The sequence below is a fragment of the Sphaerodactylus townsendi genome, linkage group LG10 (assembly GCF_021028975.2).
Source record: "Sphaerodactylus townsendi isolate TG3544 linkage group LG10, MPM_Stown_v2.3, whole genome shotgun sequence".
Taxonomy (NCBI): domain Eukaryota; kingdom Metazoa; phylum Chordata; class Lepidosauria; order Squamata; family Sphaerodactylidae; genus Sphaerodactylus; species Sphaerodactylus townsendi.
Window position 1 is genome coordinate 56503585 of NC_059434.1, and position 14278 is coordinate 56517862.

At 43.1% G+C, this 14278-nt stretch overlaps 1 protein-coding gene across 4 annotated transcripts in view; it reads right to left on the reverse strand.

Annotated features, from left to right (window-relative positions):
- Positions 1–11024, reverse strand: part of LARP1B (La ribonucleoprotein 1B) — a 46265-nt gene extending 35241 nt beyond the window's left edge. For 2 of the 4 annotated variants that reach the window (XM_048509340.1, XM_048509339.1), the window contains exon 1: positions 10361–11022. In XM_048509340.1, the coding sequence (XP_048365297.1) occupies positions 10361–10712 (352 nt within the window). In that variant the 5' untranslated portion in view covers positions 10713–11022. Of the gene's footprint in view, positions 1–10360 lie in introns of all 4 variants that reach the window. The other 2 variants (XM_048509342.1, XM_048509341.1) reach the window with 2 other exon arrangements.
- Positions 11025–14278: the final 3254 nt, after the last annotated feature.

Consider the following 14278-nt stretch of genomic DNA (forward strand, 5'->3'; position numbering starts at 1 on the left):
TGAAAGGGGGGTGTTTGTTAGCTGTTTGGAGACCCTCCTTGTAGGGCAATGTATGTTAATCCAAATTGTTCTTCTATTCCTCAAATCTTGTTTGCAATTGTAAATAGCCTTCATATGGGGGGGGGGGGGGGGGGTGGAGCGCCTGGCTTCTTAACTTTGCTGTGGGGGGGCTGGGCTGTAATCTGCAGAGTGAGTTTGATGCCCCACCTTTGTCTGCTCCCAATCTGCCACCCCACAAGGGCAGTGAAAGAGTGGAGAGGAAGAAAGTGGGAGGAGAGGAAAGGAAGGCATTTGTTAGCTTGCAACCTCCTTTCCCTTCCTTTCTCCACAACAGACACCTTCGTAAAAGTAGGTGTGGCTGAGAGAGTTCAAAGAGAACTAGTTCAAGGTCACCAATCAGGCTTCATGTGTAGTGAGGGGGAAAACAAATCCAGTTCACATCAGATAAAGGTCCACCACTCATGTGGGAGGGAGTAAGGGAATCAAACCCTTAGTTTTTCCATATTAGATGCCACCAGGCTTGAAAAGAGGTACATATCTTATTCATCTTTGCCGTACACTTAGCACTAAATTACCTATAAATTTTCTCTGACATCAATTATGGAGGGTCTCTTATATGATTCTTTTGAATGTTTTGTTTTTAGACAGATTGTTGCCTTAATGTGGCAAGTTGGGGAGCAGGTCCTCTCCAGAGCAGTGGCTGGTTTGCTTAATTTGGAGAGGGACAGGCTTAGTCCAATAAAGCAAAATAGGCGCTCTGATAGAAAGTCAATTTGTAGTGCAAAAAAAATATTTGGGGAATTGGTCAAACATCCATTTGTTTTCAGCCCTTCCTCCCAGCCTGCTTTGGCTTTTGACAAAAGCATGAGTCTCGATCTTCTGCATCATGTGGTGGTGGAGCCCACTCTTTCTGGCCCTCTCAAGAGGGGACCTATCTCCATCTAGTCCAACAATTAGTTTCCATGTATTAGCCAGCCAAATACATCAGACCAACTCCTGAGCAGACCTTTAGTGGAGTTACAGCAGTCCCTATTCTCAGCATAACTGTCAAGTGGAAAAACTCAGAGGCACACTGGCAGAAAATGGATGCCCAGGGTGGGACCCAAGACAAGAGTTTTCCACCCTGTCTGCCCCACCTCCTGCCCCATGCCCAGCCAGCACTGGGTATGCAAGACCCTGGGAGCCTTTTTCCACCCCCATCAAGTCTCCCACCTTATGGTTTCCCTGGCTCATGCGGGGGGGGGGGGGGCCATCCATTGTAAGCCTCAGAAGCTTTCAGCTTTTGCTCCCCTAACTCCCAGGACTCCCTGGGGCTTTGGTTGTAGGCCGAACATGATCCCCTAAGTGCTTTGAACCTCAGAAGGCTCCCTGGCATCTTTGGCGCCAGGCCGTCTCGGGTTACCTGAATAATAGGTGGGAGTTTGGTGTGAGGAATGATAAACACTGTTTCTAGTGTAAAAAAAATACCCACCCACCCTTCTAATTTTACAGGGTTTTTTGTCTCTGGTGGTAACAAGAACACTGGAAACTCTTGACACTTGTTTTAAAATGAGTAGAGTATAGGTAGAGGCACTTACTGCAAGGTGGCAGATTTAAATTCCCACATCAGATCCACAAAGATAAATGGGGAAAGCCTGCTATCCAAGGTACTTCAGCCAACTCACAGTTGTCTCTCTGATTTCCTAACCTTTGTTCAAACCTGCCCTTTGGGGGGAAGGTTCCAACTTCTGATGGGGGCGGTGATTTGTGAGAGATTTACATGCTTAAAAGTTAATTCCCACTTCAGCACTGGTTTCCTCTGGGAAGCTGTTTTCTGAGGCTAACAACCTACCTCATAGGGATTTGGAAAAGTGAGGACAAAATTAGGAAAAGAGAGCTCTGGTGGGAGAGCCATGTATATTTTGCTGGTGGTGGGAGGTGTTTTGTGAGCTGGGTACAAAAAATCCCATTGTTTACAGTCAGTTGTGGGGGAGGGTGGTCAGTCCCATACCTGGGGGCGGGGGGGGCATACCCAACTCAGACCCTTTCGGTCCCCGGGCTCCAGCTTTGCTCTAGGATTAAGCCCCTTCCTGAATGTAGATACCTGAACTAACTGAGGTTAGTTTCCTTACCAGTAACTGCAGCTTAAGAATCCCAGTTCTTGGGGAGGAAACTAATCCTAATTAGTTCAGGTGACCCCATCTGGATTAACTGGAATTAGATGAAGATTTCCCTCTTCCATCTCTGCACAACAGAAGAGGGGAAGGGGCAACTACAACTATTAAACAGGTTTGTTGGCCATTGCTTAACAGGATCCAAGTATGGTTATTTTCCAATAAATTTAGGAGTGCAGACAAACAAATTTTTGTATGCGTTCTGTTTTGCAATACCAATAATAAATGTATGCAAGCCTAAAGATGTTCAGTCCTGGCTATAGATTATACAGGGCTGTCAGGTGGTTTGGAGAAAAATGTCCTGTCTTTAATGGAGGCTTAATAAAATGCTATTTACCTGATGAAATTATGTACCAAAGGTTGCCAGCAGACCAAGAGGAAAGTGTCCTGTCCCTTAAATAGAGACTTAATATGTACAAATGAGAAGCTGAAGCTTTCCATAGCATGGAATTAAATAACACCCCATTAAGCTTTGTTAAAGAGACAGAGTATTTTTTCCTCCAGGTAATCAGTGAAGTTAACTAGTGTCAGCTGAAGTACGTCAACTAGAGTCACCAGAGACTGAACATAAGAACTTCTGTGTGCAAAAATATGTGCCACATCATTGAACCAAGTCCACTACTTTTCTTCATAAGAATTCAACAGGACACTATAGTCTGCCTTAAATATTTTATATCACCATGATAAATATGATATAAAGGTAAGGTCCCCTATGTAAACCACAGGGTCATTACTGACCTATAGGGTGATGTCACATAATGATTTTACTACGCAGAATATGATATAGCCATGCACACACACATATTAAGGGGAATCACAATGTTCATTGCTGTCCTGCTTATTCAGCAGTTAACCCCCTCACCACCCAGCCCACGTGCAACACTGCAGCCTCCACCTACCTGGCTCATACAGTGACAGGATAGTGGTTGCCATGGTTGTCCCCTCCCCACTCAGCCACAGAGCTGCCATTGCTTGCTCATGGTGGAGAATCTCACTCTTTCCTCATTCCCTGCATGCCCAGCTCAAGTATGGATAAGCAGCTGCTCTTCCCTTTTCACTTTTCTCCCTACCAGCTGCAGAAGCATCTTCTGGTCATTTTTAAAGGGTTGCTAAGGCCACTGATTTGCATAAATTTTGCATAAATGTCAGGGCTTATAGAATTTTTTTACATATGTCTTGCCAGTCTGTACATGCCCCTCAGCAGGTGGACTTATTGAGCCACACACCAAAATCCAGGTTCAGCATTAGACAAATGATTCTGCCATAAACTTTATTGCTGTGCCACAGTACATCTGTCAGTCTGTAAGATGCCATAAGGCTTGCATTTTTGACTGGAAATGCCTCTGGAATTTGCCACACTCCAAGTGGATATTTTGCTGTGAACGCTGGATATAGTTTATCTGGATTGTTTTGTGCTTTCAGCATTACCGAGGGGGGGGGGAGGGGGGATGTTTATTTCAGCACAATCAATCAAATTAATTAATTGGAAGTAACAGTGATTTTTACAGAAATTATTTCCCAAAAACCATGCCTAGCATTACAATCTCACTCCAGTCCTTTCCAGTTTCATCTGGAAGTTTCACTACACATGGGCAATCATGGTTAGGGGCAGATTATGAAAGTATTAAAAGGTAAAGTACCCACACAAAATATGTTTGATATGCAACAGGATCCACACAGACCCTAGGGAATTACACACAATCCTAAATACATTTTCAAAGTCTCTATTTCCTAACTAAATTTAGCACTTTTCCAAATCCTGAATTATTTTATGTAATTATTAATATGAAAAGAATAAAAAAAACTCCATTTCTCATACCGTAGTTTGCACTATTACACTACGCAAGTACATGCCAATTATATTTCAATATTGTCATACAGAATAATTTAAACTTATTACTGCAATTGAGCTTTTGCTATGGCTAAAGAATAAAATCTATCCACAATTTAGGAAAATCTTTCTCTGACCTGAGTAAGACAATTAGTTATTTTACAGCCTTGTGTTTTTCAAGCAACACCTAAAGGCTAGGTTGAAGGTGACTTTTGTGATTCTGTTTCTCAAACAAAGTCTGGTGCTGGCTGGGAATTGTTTAAGAAACTAACAGATACTATACTGAACATTTGAGGGGAAAGTATATACTTGGAGAAAGTTATACTTGCCTTAGTAACATCCAGATTGAACTACTGTAGGTAGCTTTTGAAGAACTACTATTGGGAAAGGATGCCATCCTTGCAGGGACTCACCATGGAGAGTATACAACTACAGTATTATAACAGTTGAACAATATCCAGTTTCCAGGGGGATTCAAAGGCCCAATTCATAGTCATAGCTCAGTGATGGCGAACCTATGGCACGGGTGCCAGAGGTGGCACTCAGAGCCCTCTCTGTGGGCACGCGCAAACAGAGTGCCCTCCCCCCCCCCCCACATCTAGGCTGGCCTGGGCTGCTGGGCTCAATTATTAGCATTAAACCTAAGACCAAGTTTGGGGGAAGCAGTGTAGGTAACCCTGTTAAGCGTTGTTAAACCCCACTGATTTTCATGCAAAGAACAAAAGCACAATCCTTTACCTGGGAGTAAGCTCGGTTGCTGGCAGTGGGGCTTGCTTCTGAGTAAACCCTCCTAGGGTCGTGATTCACCCATTGGAAGAGATGCACAGTTGCTTCAAAGCAAAGCCACCGACTACCACCAACAGTTGGCTCCTGAGTAACGCACCCCTCGGAGCCAACTGTTTTTTTTTAAACTAAAACCTCAGTATTCAGGTTAAATTGCTGTGTTGGCACTTTGCAATAAATAAGTGGGGTTTGGGTTGCAATTTGGGCACTCGGTCTCGAAAAGGTTCACCATCACTGTCATAGCTGCTTGAGCCATGGTAACAAAACACTATACACATATGAACCTATTCAGAGTTTGTGGTGATTGTTCTGATATAGGTCAGGCTTATGGCACACAGGATACGGTTTTTCAATCATTGCATCCATGCTGTGAAATTTTCTATTCCAGAAAGCGTGCCTGGTCTACTTGCCTTTTGGCTTCAGACAACTCATTAGAGCAGATTTCAGAAGCCATTTGGAGGTAGGTAAGGCTGTGAATTCACCAGTCATGTGCCAGATTCTACTATTTGTCTGGACTTATTTTTTTCTGCTGTGGTTAGTTGTTTTGGACATTCTGATTTTAAGAGGTTTTACATATTGTAAATATTACATATGGTGATGTATTTTTTCTAATTTGTTTTCTTAGAGAAGAAAAACAGAGCTACACCAAACCACATGTTACAAAACCAAACAGGAAAATAATGCAAGGTGAAAGGTTTATTGTCATATACAGCCCCTACAAATTTCACTATTAAAGCTTTATTGGAGGAGTTATAAAAACATAATTTTATAACAAATATAATAGATGAACCACATGACAAAACGGTCACCAGTCACCTTGAATCTTTTTTCCATTTTATAGCCATGGTGGGCTGGCAGGGGCACGTTCTCTCTATATAAAGCAGAAAGGTGGGAAAATAAATACTTCAATAAATAACTAACTAACTAGAGATAGCAATAACATACTCAGAAAGGAAACTTGCAAAAGCAGCACTTTATCATGCATGTCTTCCAGGGATCAATTAATTCTGATGGTTCCATTTTTGACACAATTGTTTCAATATTTAAAACATCCTCAAATTAGAGTATGTGATGCAAATGACTTCAGAGACAAACCCTGGCAAAGGTTTATGACCTAATATAACAAGATGCAATAGAAACAGAAAATGTTGTTACAGAAAAATAAGAAATGAAGCATAAGACATCTGAAGAGCATTCTTAAAATATTTGCTGTTTAGCATGTTTCAAAATTAGTTAAGCAATGCTGTCTTTTGTCTGTTAACTATGAAACAGTGTGGTATATAAACATATTACGTTTGCAATTTTATTTTAAAGGCTATGTTAATTTTACTTGGGATAAATCCTACTCAAAAAGTGAATAAACACTCCTTGATTGATTATCTGAACCCACTTCAATATAAGTTTAGAACCTAAACAAACTCCCATATGGATGATCTTCTCTGGGAAAGAGATAAGGGAAATAAAACCAATTGATTCTCCTTGATTGCTTCATAGATTTTGATTCAATTATCCAAGATACCCTTCTGGACTGACAAAAGTGCACACCAGAGCTTGTTGATTCTGAGCCCAAAGTTATCTGTTCCTGGTGCAGATCAGCGCCAGGAGGTTTCTGGTGAGAACATTTCTCGCTTTGGACTTTTCGCTTTTGATAGTACTCCTTGTAATTTCTGGTATCTACAGGAATCAACACAGGGGTGGTCTCCTAAACCCCATCCCTATGCTTCTTAACATCTCTATGAAATCAGTGGCCACTTTTACATGTACTACTTACCACACAGTTGGGAAGAAGTAGAATCTCTAACCTTGCTTGGCAGCGGGGTTTTCCTGTCTACACCATTCTACCTCCCTCCCCGCACTTTTTCTGTTTGTTTCCCTATCTGAACGAATGAACCATTTTGTCCGCCTGCCTGTTTGTTGTTGCCATGCCGCCTTTATTTTCAAAAATTGCCTGCCACTTTTTTTTGGGTAGTGGGGGCTAAAATATTGATGGCTTGCTGAAACGATTTGATTTATTGGCCAGGGCAAGGTCTGCCAAGCTGAGCAATAACAGCAAAAAGACTTGCAGGAGCCTTGGCGGGGGAGGGAAGAAAGACGGCAGCAGCTGGGGAGAAGAGATGAGTCTTGTCTTGTCAATTTCACCAGGTTCAATGTTCCGTTTATAAACTTTAACCATGAAAATTTTACAGACAAAAAGCCAGTTAAGGGAACATCCTGAAACCTTCTGACTGTCCAGAAATGGTGGCTTGTAGAGTGAGAGGAACTACTGAGGGGTGGGTAGAGGAAAATTGGGAGGAGTGAGATAACCTTTGGAAGTGTTAGTGTATAGGGGTCTCCTTCACTTTCCATAAGAAGGGAGAACAAAAATAATATTTACAGAACTTTTGGACACAGAAGGATTCTCAGATCTGAGGCAGAAATGTGTCAGTAAACAAAAATCAACCCCGAAGGTAATGTATGCTCAAAACGAAGGAGGCCACATGTGGGCAAATCGCCTGTAGGACAAGCATTCCAGGCATAGCAAATGAGCTGTTACAGGTACATCCAATTCTAGTTTCTTCTTCTGCATCTTCAGATAAGACAGTCAATGTTCTAGACAGGTTCCAGGAGTTAGTCATGGGCTGAATGAGGCCCCAAAACAGCAGCATGACTGCTGATTGGGACTAACTGCAGAAAACATGATGATATCTGTTTGAAAAGAGGTTCACAGACTACTGATTCCTTTATTGATCCACAACCAAAAGTTGGTTATAACTTTTAAAGTCCAGGCTGGTCTAGGCCGATGTTTGAAATAATTTTTAAACTAAAAAAAATAATGTTTAAAAATTCAACAAACTTTCAAGTTAAATGAGTTTAGGTCAAACAAACTTTCATTTAAAAATAACCTGTTTTTACCAAGAAAATCTGAAGAATGCAAACATCTTAAAACAAAAGATGACCCTATTAAAACTGATAACGAACTGTTTTTCTCCGTAAATAAAAAAAAATGAGGTGGGGGGTAATCTGTGTTGATTATCATAAAGCACCACTGATGAGAGGCCAGTGAAAGTTACCACAGATGTTGTCCTCTGATCTACACAGGATCCAAACTCCTGCTTCATCTGCTCACCGCAACCCGCCCCCGGCCCATTCTTATTTGAAATTATGTACTTTTGTAGGGATAAGAATGAGGAACATACAGCACCCTCTAGTGTTGACTGCAACCAGCGCCTGTCTACAAAAATTTATTACAATCTCAGATGGTGGTAAGAGATCCTATATGAGTAAAAGAATTTAAGTTGTCTAAAAACGAACACTGAATGATAAAAAAGCAAAAGTTAAGAAACAGTGCATCCTCTGAGACTGTACAAAGACTCTGTGTGTATCATGTTCTGTCAAACTGCTCCTGAATTATGGTGACCTTGTGAATTACCTGCAAACCATACTCTAATTAAAAGACTCTATTTAGTTTTAATATATAATACATTTAATACATTTATGGTTATAGCAACCAATTAGTATGTATTTTCATTTAGGACAAGTGTAGTCTGTTTATTTTTGTGTTATCTGACTGGTAGTTCCATTCAAAGCAGAGTTACACCCTCCAAAGTCCTCTGAAGAGCGTAGTTCTGCTTTGGTTGGCACTATAACACGACTAATAAGTTACCACCATACAGTGCATTTTATTCAGTATTTAAATAATAATGGGAATTTTCAATTTAAGCTAACAATTTAAAGCAGTCTTTTTGGTGGAGATTTAAATCATCTAGATTTAACCCACCGAACTGCACAATGTAGTATTTATTAATTCCAATGTTTAATTACTAACTATACACAAGTTACAGATATGCAGACTAAATAATCTATTTAATAGAAATAGGCTTCCTTCAATTAGTTCTGGACCTTATTTTACATGCAAAAGCTAGTTACACAAGAACTAGAGATTAATACTATGCAATGTGTAATTATTTTTAAGAGCATCTTAGGACTATTTATGATTTACGATGACTGTTATCCACATACTGTAATGCTTATTAAAGTTGATTACAAGACACAGACTTCAACTAAAACATGGATAATGGAGTAATTAGTATATTAGTCAGTTTTATAGTCTAAACTTTGTTTCAAGAACTTATCACAGACAGGACTTAAAAGGCATTAAAATGTAATATCTTTCACTGACCTTTCGTATGTGAAAGCATGTTTTGCATAAAGTAGTGATTTAATCTTTTGGCAAGTATCACAAGAAATGCTTTAAAAACTTGAAAAGCTCACTAGCTCACCTACAAAAATAGAACCACTATTAATTTGAATTCTTTCAGAGCTTGATGTTGTATTAGATTAGTCAATCCAGACAAATACTTCTTTAATTTTCTTCCCTGAATATATTATTCCGTGCACCCTAACCAACTTTGAATACTACCTCATAGTTCAATTTGAAAAAAGCTTTCATTAAAAATGGGCAACTGCATCTACTACTTCATAACTCTTTAAAGCCGTGCACAACTTTGCCGCTGATTATACTGTCTATGTACTATTGACAAGGCATACAGAAACAGAAGAAATACTGAGAACCATCCTCTGTGCTCCACTTGAGAAACAGTATTATTCATACATGTAGGACATGTATTGTGATTATGTGTAAACAGAAGCCTCAAACCACCTTTTAATTTTAACTAAATCAGCTATCTTGAAGGAGACTACACACACACAAGTGCACACAAACCCCAATGGGGGCAATCTACGGAACTTGGTAGGTATTAACTTTAGGGGAGAAAGTGGTGCATTTGGGATTTTATCCAGCTGCTGGTTTTACCTGCAAGGACTTGATAGCTAGAGGATAAAAGTAATTGCTGCCCCCACCCTGAAGATAACATCCTAAGACTCCTCCCCAAGGTCCTTAAAAAGTGGCACACAGGAACCAAGCATGACATTAAGGAACTGGCTGACAACCATCAAGTACAAGGGTCTCCTGAGCGTATGCCTGCAAACTGTACGATATACGCGGAGCATAAACACAATATGAAATCGCCTAGTCAGAATTCTATTGTTACATCCCAATTTTGTAGAAGGGATAATTTAATGATAATTTAACTATAATTATGCATAGTTGGTGGGCAGCAGTAGATTTAAAAGAAGAGCACAATCACTGAAAGAAGCCTTTTAAGATTTTCATTTTTTCCTTAACCTCTTTGAACTCCCAAATAAAAACCGGCTGCTTTCTCTTGCGGTACACCGCAACCTAGGGAAAGCCGGCCTTTCTCAGCCGCTTGGCTCTCACCTTCCTTCCCATAAACCAGCTCCGAGACAAGGCCACACCTCTTCCACGCTCATTTTCCTAATCGGAGCATGCATGCACCCAGGCAGAGCTCAGGCGGCTCCCTGGGAACTCCCAGGCACAGCCGGGACCGACAAGTGAGCACACGCCTAGCTCCACCGCCGAGTCATCTGGGGTCGCCGTCATGCTGCTGCAGCAGCAAATCGCGAAGGGAAAGAAACTTGAGCCTGAGCCGCACATGGACCTCCGTCGCCCTCCCATTAAGCAGATCAAAGCGCTACCAATGTTGATTGACAGTTCACTCGCTCCTCTCTCTTACGCGCGCGCACACACACACACCTTCCTCACCCGGGTCCTGCAAGGCCAACTCGCTGCCGGTGGAGGCGCTGGAAGGGGATACGCTGCTGACGGCGGGGGGCGGCTTCCAACGGGTCCAGGGGTTGTCCTTGGGCGGAGGGGCGTCGACCAGGTGTCGCCCCCGCGGCCGCTTGTGGTGGTCGTCGTCTTCGTCATCTTCTTGCGGCTGCTGCTGCTGCTGCTCTCCCTCGCCGGAGCCGCTCTGGCGGGGCGCTTCGCTCCCCACTCGGCCAGAAGGGCACAGCAGCGGGTCCTGGCGGTTCTCTTCGGGCAGCCGGGCCGCCCCGCTCTTCTCGGCTCCCCGAAGCGGTGGCTGCGGGACGGCCGCGGACATGCCGAGAGGGGGCCTGGCCGCTGTCCTCCGCGGCTGGTGGGGAAGCAGCCCCCGTGCTCGAACAGCGGCCTCCGGGGGCGGCGTCGCTCATTCACCTCAGTGGGTGGTTCAACCGCCGCCGCCGCCGCCCCGTGGCCGGGGGAGGGGGGAGGAGGGAAGCGAAGCGAGCGAGGCTTTCACGCGCTGCGACCAGAAGGAGAGAACAGTTGAAGGGGCCGCCTTTGGTGGCCTCGCGCAGGCCGGCGGAGCTCCGCCACAGCTGTCGCGTGCGCGCGCCCTCGCGCCGGGGGTAGGCGGGTGGGAGGAGGCAGGGACGGGGTGGGGGAAGCATGAAAGGAGGAGAAGAGCGGGTGGAAGGAAGGCGGGGAAGGAAAACCAGGCGGCCGCCGCCGCGGCAAACAAGAGGCGGAGCTTCGGAACTCTTCGAGGTGTTGTGGCGTCACAGTGGGTGGTGGAGCCCGGTGGAGGGCTTGGGGCCGAGAAGATGGAGGGTGTGTGGGGCCGGCGGGGCCCCTTCCACACATGCAGAATAAGTCACTTTCAATTCACTTTCATAATTGTTTGCAAGTGGATTTTGCTGTTCCACACAGTAAAATCCAGCTGCAAAGTGGATTGAAAGTGCATTACTCTGCCTGTGCAGAAGGGGCCCTGTGCAGGAGAAGTCCGCGACTAATGCGGGAGGGAAGTGGGCAATTTTCTGTGCCACCCGACTGTCTTCTGTTTGTTAACTGCTCCGCTTGTGAGAAGGCAGGAGTCACTGGAAGAGACAGTAGTGCTAGCAGAAGTTGAAAGCAGCAGGAAAAGAAGACCGGACAAGAGATGGATTAACTCTAGGAAGCCATAGTCTTGTTTGCAAGACCTGAGCAAGGCTGCTAACAATGGGAGGTTTGGAGGTCATTAATTCATTGGGTCGCCATGGGTTAGCGGTGACTTGATGTAACTTAACACATGCACTGGTCCTGGATAGACTAGAATGAGAGTCCCCTGAATAAAATGATGGTCCCTGGCGGGGGGGGGGGGGGAACGCCCTGGCACAGGTGTGAAGCGGCCGGCGCAATGGCAGGGGTACATGCGCGCCCCAGGTGCAGGTCCCCCTCACTCCGCCCTGGGCATAGCATGGGTGTTCTGCTATTGGAGTGACAGATCCCAGAGTAGAATGCCGGCCCCTGGGAGTAGCAGAATTGTCCTGTGATTTGAATGAGTCCCTAGGAATGGATAGCCCTAACCTGGGTAGCTCACGCTTATCTAAGCAGGGTTGATAATTGTCAGTGTTTGGATGGGAGACCTCCAAAGAATACCAGGGTTTTGATGTGGAGGCATGCGATGGCCAATGACCTCTGAACATCTCATGCCTTGAAAATCCCACAAGGTGTCAAAGGTGAACCTGGAGGTCTCCCAGAACAATTGAACTCCTGACTCTTATGATTTGGATTCCTAAACCCACAGCAAATTATTGATTTTCTTAAGAGGGGAGAGCTGGGAAAACAGAAACTGTGGTTCAGCCATTAGATCCTACATACCAAAGGAGATCAGATGGATAAGCATTATAAAACGTATGATGGGGTTTATAAACAAGGGGATCAGATGGATAAACATCATAAAATTTGATCAAGGAGAGATAAGAGCTATGTGCCAAGGGACCCCATTGAAGGAGCAGCAGTGGTGTAGTGGTTAAGAGCAGGTGCACTCTAATCTGGAGGAACCGGGTTTAATACCCCGCTCTGCTGCTTGAGCTGTGGAGGCTTATCTGGGGAATTCGGATTAGCCTATGCACTCCAACACACACCAGCTGGATGACTTTGAGCTAGTCACAGTTCTTCTGAGCTCTCACCCCCACCTACCTCACAAGGTGTTTGTTGTGGGGAGGGGGAGTGTCAGCCCCTTTAAATCTTACAGGAGAGAAAGGGGGGATATAAATCCAACACTTTTTTCAGAGAGCAGAGCAACTCCCACGAGGGGCAGAATTCCTAAATCTGGATTGAGGAAGAGGTTTTCACAGAAGGCAGAAGTGTTAAAAGGTTAACTCTTCCTTTGTTTTGGGTGACTGGGGATGTGTTTGCTCAATCTGAAGATAACTGATATATATATATATGTGTGTGTGTGTGTGTGTTTTCCTTTTATTTCCTTAGATCTTTATTTCTCCTAGTATGATGGCCATGTGCTCTAGTTTAATCTCTAGTAATAAAGCTTCTTTCCTGTTTAAGAAAGCAGACTATTTGAAATCCCACCCACGTGAAGCTTATAAAAACATCTCTGGTTGACAATTTACCAGTATAGCCTGGCTGTACTGTCTATTGAAAGCAAATAACCTTTAATTATGATGACGCTTTGAGAGGTTTTACTGAAAAAAGTGAGAAAAGTTCACCTCTAGTTGAAAGGGAGATCATGGTGTGTGTGTGTGTGTGTGTGTGTGTGTGTGTGTGTGTGTACACACACACACACACACACCATGATCTCTCTTTCAACTTCAAGCATAATTGAACTACAACTACAAACTACTTGTAGGTTCACTTGTAATTGAAAGGGAGATCATGGTGTTTTGTGTGTATAACATACACGCAATGATCTCCCTTTCAACGACAAGTGAAATTACAAGTAATATACTTATTCCAGAAAGAAATGTTCTTACATGCTGTGCTCTTTTCTCTGTATTTTCTCCTAAGGACATGATGTCCCAGCAAGAAGGTACTTTTCCTACATCTCTGCTAGTGACAACAGGTCTGCACTTATTACGATCTTTCTCACTTCTGTGTTAAAAGTTACTCTCCTCCCTTCTCTTTTACCATCCAAGCTGCTAGAAAGGATGTCAGATCCGGGCTGGGAGAGGGCTGAATTTTTAGTGGGGTGAGACTTTTTACTTGATATACCTATCTTGATTAATGGTTATATGACTTTGCTGTTAGAATTTCTATAGTAGCCTAAAATGAGCTGTGCATCTATTGTGGATTCTTTTGGGTATTTAGCCTTTGCTAAAACATTGTAGTTTTTCTTGAAAAAAATACTTTTAATCTCCTGTTCATTTGGATAATGGGCTTCCTTTATTGGAGTGCCAATATCCCCCATCATAGTGAATTGTCTATCACATTTCCATGTTGCTGAAATATTGATAGCCTGAGCTTGCAAGAGCTCTTGTTTTAGGAGAGTCCATCTTTCCTTTTCTCCTCTCCTTTCCAGCACTGTTGCCATCGAATGACTGTCATCATGCTTCTGAGTTCATTAAAGTCTACGATACATGTCTGCCTATGAACTTCCGTAGAGCTTGACAAAAAAGGAATTCATTGCTAAGATGGATAAGATTATGTAAAAGTAATTATTCATAGAAGTCAACAGTTTATTCTGTGGTTGAAAATATACGCACTTGAGATTTTGGTAATAGGTTACGCTCAAAGTAGATTTAAATTTTTTTTCATAACACAGGTTTTCCCAAATTCTTAAACTTTAATAATAGTCTCACACATGAACTTAATTTCACTTGGGTTGGTTATATGTATCAGTATTGGTTACTTTCACTAGAACCCAATTATTAGGCAAATATAAAAAGGGAATCATTCCAAAATACAGACCAG